The sequence below is a fragment of the Rhagoletis zephyria genome, unplaced genomic scaffold (assembly GCF_001687245.7).
Source record: "Rhagoletis zephyria isolate East Lansing unplaced genomic scaffold, Rhagoletis_zephyria_1.1 Rzeph_scaffold_10201, whole genome shotgun sequence".
NCBI classification, from domain to species: domain Eukaryota; kingdom Metazoa; phylum Arthropoda; class Insecta; order Diptera; family Tephritidae; genus Rhagoletis; species Rhagoletis zephyria.
In genome coordinates, this window is record NW_016167279.1 from 1 (window position 1) to 7,636 (window position 7,636).

The following is a 7,636-nucleotide window of genomic DNA, read 5'->3' on the forward strand; positions in this document are numbered from 1 at the left end:
GGAATTCCGGGTTTAGCCCCGAGATTGAGATATAAATTTGTTTTTTTTTCAACAACCTAACTTGAAAAAATGCAATATTTTTTGATAATTACAGGCATCTAACTTGATTCACCGGCAAGCATCCAACCTGCTTGAACCCTCCTTTATTTTTCAATGCAAATTTGACATAATTTTACTTTTGGGATGTTTCATTTTATGAATTTGGTGCAAGGTCCATTTACAAAGTCCCCTGTAACAAAAAAATTATACTATTTTGTAAAAAAAACGCAAGATAAAAAGTTATACGTTGGGTTTGTTAAAGCAATAAATCGATATCATCAAGGTATTACTCAACTCCATACTTGTACATATATCAAACAAGGTACCGATACCTATTCAATATCGGAAAGGTATGGAGTACTTGTACATAGACTACGATTTTGCATATTTTCAAAGTAATTGTATTTATCACCATAACTGTACGTGTAAAAGTGCTTCATTCACGGTACTACGCAGCCATGTTTTTAACTCGCGAAGGGTTGAAAAACTAGCTAGAAGTCTGGCCAGAATGCGGAGATCATTGTGGAAGAATACAAGTGAGATATCCTGGGGTTGACAGATAATTGACAGGGTATTCAGTATGGCGATGACAGTGTGAACAATATGGCAGTCAATATGGCAAACAACGCCGAATGACCCGAAGTTGCAAAACTACGACCCGAACGAAACGCTTCGGGAAATCCAGGGTTGTGAAGTGCTATTTTGATGGATTTGGAAAGCTAAGATTTTGTGCAGCACCGAATTTTAACAAAAAAGGGTTTTGTGTGCTCAAGATTAACAGAAAAGGGTTCCTGTGCTCTTTCGTTTTAAACTTTTTACATTCTTAACGTATCTAATTAAATATTAAAAGGAGACAAAAATGAAAGCAAAAATTTTAAAATATATGTACATATCTGATCATTTTTAATAAAATATATATTTTCACGAAAGACATAGAGTGAGTAAATAAAATGGGTTAAATTTAGGAGAAATATACATACTTATCAGATTGAATCAGATAGCGCTTTTACGTTATAAATAATAATTATTCCCATTTAAATTTTAAATAATTTTGGTGGCGTATTTCTAAGCTGACCCTAAGATCTGTGAAATAATATATATCGTCGTTTAAAGCACAAAACCGCGTAACTGACATTGGCTGCCAAAAATTGGATTTGCTCACATCTGACCATTGAGCTCTTGGCTCAATCCGTATCCATTCGTCCTAAAATATACTAGCCAGAAATGCGACTGCTTTATAAACTAGTAATTTTTAGCAAAAAAAACCCGACTTCAACTCCCATATAAAAAAAATATATATATATATATCTCATGATCCACTGATCGGATCTCAACCTGATTAGTATGGGACCACCTCTGAGACACTACCTTTCCGATGCAAAAAGAATTATCGAAATCGGNAAAAAAAAAAAAAAAAAAAAAAAAATATTCCGACGAACTGATAACCTCCTCATTTTTTGGAAGTCGGTTAAAAAGAGAATCATGAGTATTTTTACTATCTAGAAAATAATTTTTTGAATTATCTTGATACGCGGTTTTGTGCATATATTGTGTTGATTATGCTCCAATTCCTTGACTTGATGGTCACTTATAGTCCTTTTTTGAACAATGAAAAAATACTTGAAAATTGTGGTATTGAAAAAAAGGGTCAGTCCAGCCGCTAAACTTAAACGCAGAATACGTGATATTATTAAGATCACATTCAAGTTAAAAACGGTACATGAAATATTCATTTCGCTTGTATTTAATTAAATTTAATAAATAACTATCAATTGCAAAAAAATTTGATTTATTAAATAATTAGAGTTTACTTTTTACACAGGTGGAAACCCTCTTTAATGTTATAAATGCCCAAACTAAATATTTCTTAATACTCCTTTTTTTGATGCCCATATTTCAATATTTAATATAATTTAATTTAATTCGCCTTTTCAAACAGATGGCAATCCTGTTCATGTTATTTTTAAACCAAAACCTCGTTAAACCTTTTTCGTCTGACACTTGTTTTGTGATACATATTTAAATTATCTAATACTCTTAATTAAAATTGAATTTAATTATAAAGTCAGGTGGCAACCCTCCTACATACAGTTTAGAAATAAAGTTTATTCAAAACAATTTTGATTTATATTCATATTAAAGTAATTTATTTAACCTATTGCTTGTATTGAATCTAACTTTGTAACAAGGTGGCAGCCCTCTGCCAAATATTTGCAAACCACAACCTCTTTCGTCGGAAATCCATATCAGGATATACATTTCCATTTTTTTGCCTTTATTTAAGTCGAACTTGCCTTTTGAAACAGGTGGCAACCCTTCCGCATAAAATTAAAAAATAAAGCCTTTTCAAATCATTTCGATTGGTACTCATAGTGTAATAATTAATTTAACTTAAAGATAATTTTAATTTGATTTTCTTTATCAGGTGGCAACTCTTTTTGAAAAAAGAAGTTATTGCACATCCACAGGCCAAGCCCTTTCATTTGAAACATCATTTTGTAAAATCGAAAACAGATCTGACATGGCGAAAAAGGTTTCGCGCATTATGCATTCATATGTATGTATGTACATATCGTCGTTTAAAGTACAAAACCGCGTAACTGACATTGGCTGCCAGAAATTGGATTTGCTCACACAAGCTCTTGGCTCAATCCTTATCCATTCGTCCTGAAATATACTAGCCAGAAATGAGATTGATTTATATAAAAGAGAACCATTTTGAAATATGAGTGTTTTTATGCTCTAGAAAATAATTTCTACAACCTCACATACGCGGTTTTGCATTTTGCTGATACGCGTTTTTGCATTTTGTTGATACGCGGTTTTGCTTTTTAAACGACGATATGTATGTATGCATTTACATACATACGCTGCGATTAGGTTATAAATATTGTGACATCTGTTACCCAAAAGCCGAAATATCTACTCACACATACTTTTTGTCTCCTTCTCTCACTTATCATGCATGTTTATGCGCATATATTTGAATAAAATAAATATACCTAGAAGATATCAACCAATACTTCCCATATACCAAACGAAAGGAAAACACCTGAATTTCTGATCAAAGAAAACAAAAACAAAATCATTCGAGCAGTTTTCGAGCATTTTGGTAATAAAAACGAATTTGCTATTTTTTCAAAAATTGTTTGCCTTAAAACGCTCAATATTTTCTGATTTTATATAAAATTTGTACACGATAATATTTCTATTGCTCCAAAGAATCTATATCCCGAACATGAAAGTTATGTTAGGAAATGCCAACATATCGTGTAAAGGCAATTTAGATTTGTTTCTGTACAAAGCAGATGCACGTACATGCGAAAGAGAAATGTTTCTACTTTCATCTGACACGCAGATAGAGTCATCTGAGTTTAGTTTATTTCGTTTTCAAATAGGCAATTACATATGTATTGGAAAAAGTCACATTTACAGATGCAAATACATTTCGTGTAAGAACACCATAAATGACTATAAGTGACCACCAGATCTTGAAGCAGGGGTGGTATTTTTAGGGATAGTAGTCGAGAGTTCTAGATTTAGTTTAGGCGTAAGTGGGAGGTTCTATCACATTTTGTTTCTTTGCTTGAGCTTCTAAAATATTTCAAAAAAAAAACAACATTTTCTGAAAATCTCGAGCTGATGGAAATTTTATACTTACGGATTCGTAATCAGCACAAAAGAATCTATCAAAAACAGCTTTAACATTTGTCGCACCAATTTTTTTTTTTAATTTTTGTTGACCTGTGTTACAGGGCTCTTACACGATATGTATAATAATAACAATAATAATATGTATTTGCACATGTAAATGCTACTTTTTTGCATGTACTCTTACATATTTATCATATATTAGAACGCATCAGAAAAGTAGCATTTACATATGGAAATACATACCGTGTAACTGGGCTCTTACTGGCTTTTTGGCAGTGTTGCCAAGTTTTGAATTTGAAAAAGCACTAAAACCCAAAGAAAAATCGCATTTTTCTCGAAAAAAGCACCAAATTTTGTATTGGAGGTTTTAATGGACTTTGTATGCATACAGAATTTTATTGTAGGTATGCCGATTCAAATTAATAAAATTTAATGTTTCTTGCTTGGTGGTCGAATTTATTCTATTTTCTATAAAATCAAATATTTTAGGGCGAATATTTTGGTACTTATTTTCTAATTTTTCTTCGTTTTGCTTAATTTTTTCTACAATTCCTATCAAAGGAAACTAACAACAAAAAATGAAGTTTCATGAACTATGTGGAAGTTTAAATTTACACTGTAGTCTCTTATGATCTCGTGAACTAAAGGAACGTAAAGAACTTTTCTTTCAGACCGATTCACACCTGAAAAATAACAAAATTTGATTTCCCTTTTTAAAGTGTCTTATTTGAACGCATCCACCGCGCATAGTGGAAAAAATCTTTTTGTGTAAAAAAAGCTGCCTACTCGATTATTCGTTTTTAAAAAGGTTCGTTATTAATTTTACTGTTAGGAGATGCTGGTGCCTTTTTTTAGTATTCCTAAAAAATATAACAAATTCAGCCCAAACTAAAGTTCTTAAGATCGATTTCTGGTCCCAGCAATATGGAGATTTTTAAGGCAATGGCAAATTACCTTATGTAATTCTGGCATTATTGAAAGTGCTGCCACATATTTATTTTGACAAACTTATGCTCTTTCGCTTATGATTGTCATTGTGCCGTTATTTTGTTTCCAAATTTAACTTCCATTTTTGTTTCACATTTACAATTTTGGTGTCTTCCAACCAAAAAAAGAAGCACCAGGCACCAAACTCAAAAAATTTCGCGTTTTGAATTAATGGAAAAAGTCACCGATACTAAAATCGACTTTTCTCGCAAAGGGTCCGTTCGCCGATTTTTATTTTGACGGTAAACCGTTCCTAGAATGCCACAGAGCCACATCCGATAGGAAAATCCCGTCATAGAAAACTTTTGCATTAAACTTGGTTCAAGCACACCGTGAGGCCGTATTAAATAAAATTTGATAGTTCAAAAAGTTATTTTTTTTATTTTGTGTACCAGATGTGCAAAATATACATGCATTTGCATGGAAATCTGCTCCATACTAGTAATATTTGCTTTATCGGTTAAAAGATTCTTCAGATAATTCCATTGAACTGAAAATTTGTATGAATAAATAATTCGAAAATATTCATATAATTTTGTGCACTCTAAAAAAAAACAAATGTTCCTCAATATTGTTCCATATTGTTAAAGGCTACTTCAATGTACTGCTACTAATTTCTACATACATTCCATCACACAGATATAGAGGCTGAGTGTCAAGACGACTACATGAAAATACGGATTGGCTTTAACTCCACCTTCAGCGGGCTAGTGTATTCGGCAGGCTATGCTTATGATCCTGACTGCATGTACATAAATGGTTCAGGTCGAGACTATTATGAGTTCTACATTCAGTTAAATCGCTGCGGAACTTTGGGAAAAAATGCACTTCATGACGAAAAGAGGAAAAATCCAACTGTAAAATTTAAGAAAATCTGTTTAAAAAATATTTGATTATATGTATATATTTTTATGTAATAGAACTTTATGTGGAACACTGTGACAGTTCAATACAACCCGCTTATAGAAGAAGAATACGATGAACATTTCAAAGTCACTTGCGAGTATGGCTATGATTTTTGGAAGACGGTCACTTTTCCATTTTTAGATGTTGAGTAAGTTCTAATAGCTTAGCCTTTCTATACTACGGTAATGATATTTATCTTATGGAACTTTTTACTTAAATGCATTTTAAACTGACGTCAAACAGAGTAGCGACTGGTAATCCTGTCGTCTTTACTCTAAGTCCCCCTGAGTGCTACATGGAAATACAAAATGGATACGGTATCGGCGGACCACGTGTCACCGGACCAGTGCGTGTCGGCGACCCACTTACTTTGATCATTTACATGCGCAGCAAATACGGTTTGTATACTTTTTATTAGGACTGTACAAGCGAATCCATATATTCGCTACATACATACGTATCATTCGACAGATGGCTTTGACATCGTGGTAAATGATTGCTATGCTCACAATGGTGCTAACAAGAGAATCCAGCTCATAGATGAATACGGCTGTCCAGTTGATGATAAATTAATTTCACGTTTCCGTGGTTCGTGGTCAGAATCCGGAGTATTCGAAACACAGGTGTACGCTTATATGAAGACTTTCCGCTTTACTGGATCGCCAGCCCTTTATATTGAATGCGATGTTCGAATGTGTCATGGCCGATGCCCTGTATAAACCGCACATAGTTCACCGTTTGCTACTTGTTATACTAAAAGAATTCTTCTTTCAGAGCCAGCCATGCCACTGGAGAAATTTGAAAGCTGTGACTAAACGTGACATATCCAATTCAACGGCATCGGACTTAAAATCAGCCGTGATGCCAGCAACGACGCCATCAGTAGAAGTAGCTGCTACGCTTTCAGATTTATCACTTGATTCTAAAATCACTGCAGAAGAGGTCAACACAGTAAAACCAGATGGCTCGTTGTCGGAGAATGTCAACCTCTTTCAATCGCTGAGGGTACTGCAAGAAGGAGAATCTGACGGTGATGACATTTACTCATATGCCCACCGCTTAGAGCCCCCTAAACATCAAACCTGCCTAAAAACGTCAACGTTTTCGGCGCTTACTGTTACATTTTCGGTGGTGATGTGTGTACTTTCAGGTGCATTAATGTTGACATGTTCTCGTCTCAAGCAACGCAGCAAGGGTGCATCTTTATATGATACATACATCACTCATAAAGGTCAAATCGATTAATGACACCTACAGCATTAAACAACAGGACACTTTAACAGAAATACACAGAAGTTCAAGATATTTAATTTGTAAATACATATTTTCTGTCTCAATAAATTTATAAATGATCAAGTAAAAACAAACAGTATAGCCTAATATATGGGCATATCTCTAGAACTTTCGAATTTTTTGGTTATGGTTGGTAGGTATGTGTATGGTCAAAATCGCTATAAATGTATATCTGTTGGGTATTTTTCGAAAGAAAATAAATTACAACATTGTGCGACAGCCAAAACCAGCCCGGACACTATTAAATTTTTCTGAAAGTTTATCTATCCAGTAATGATATGAAATGTTTAGATGTATGTAAGTAGTAAAATTTCATAGCTCCCGCCTGAAAGGGTCGTTTTGACCCTTACTTCAAGAGATCCATCAAAATTAAAATTTGGAAGTTCGCTAGATGATTGATGTGCTCCAGAAAATTTTACTAGGGGCCATCGCAGGCAAAATCTTCATGGCACGTACGCAAAGGTGTCTAAAAATGAAAGTTAAAAATGCGTGCCAGGAAAGAACATTTTAACATTTTCGCTGCCTCATAAACAGATACTAAGTAAACTTGCCATGTCATCAACGTAAAAATCCCCAGATAAGCTTAGCTAACACCAGAGCTGAGCACTTGGGATTGCGATTACATTTAGATTACTTAGGTTTACGATTAATAATTGTAATCGAAAAAATATTTAACATTCCGATTATTGTAGTTGTAATTATGATATACTTGACTGCGAAAACTTTAATTGTAATCCTTAAAATTTAACAATTACGT

At 33.6% G+C, this 7,636-nt stretch overlaps 1 protein-coding gene across 1 annotated transcript; it reads left to right on the plus strand.

Annotated features, from left to right (window-relative positions):
* Positions 1 to 5,303: 5,303 nt before the first annotated feature.
* LOC108376288 (uncharacterized) lies at positions 5,304 to 6,841 on the plus strand (the record flags this gene model as incomplete). The annotated part of the gene is made up of 5 exons (XM_017632486.1): positions 5,304 to 5,537; positions 5,601 to 5,734; positions 5,830 to 5,984; positions 6,058 to 6,299; positions 6,361 to 6,841. Coding segments are annotated over 5 exons (1,236 nt in total), but the record flags the coding sequence as incomplete, so codon positions are not given.
* Positions 6,842 to 7,636: the final 795 nt, after the last annotated feature.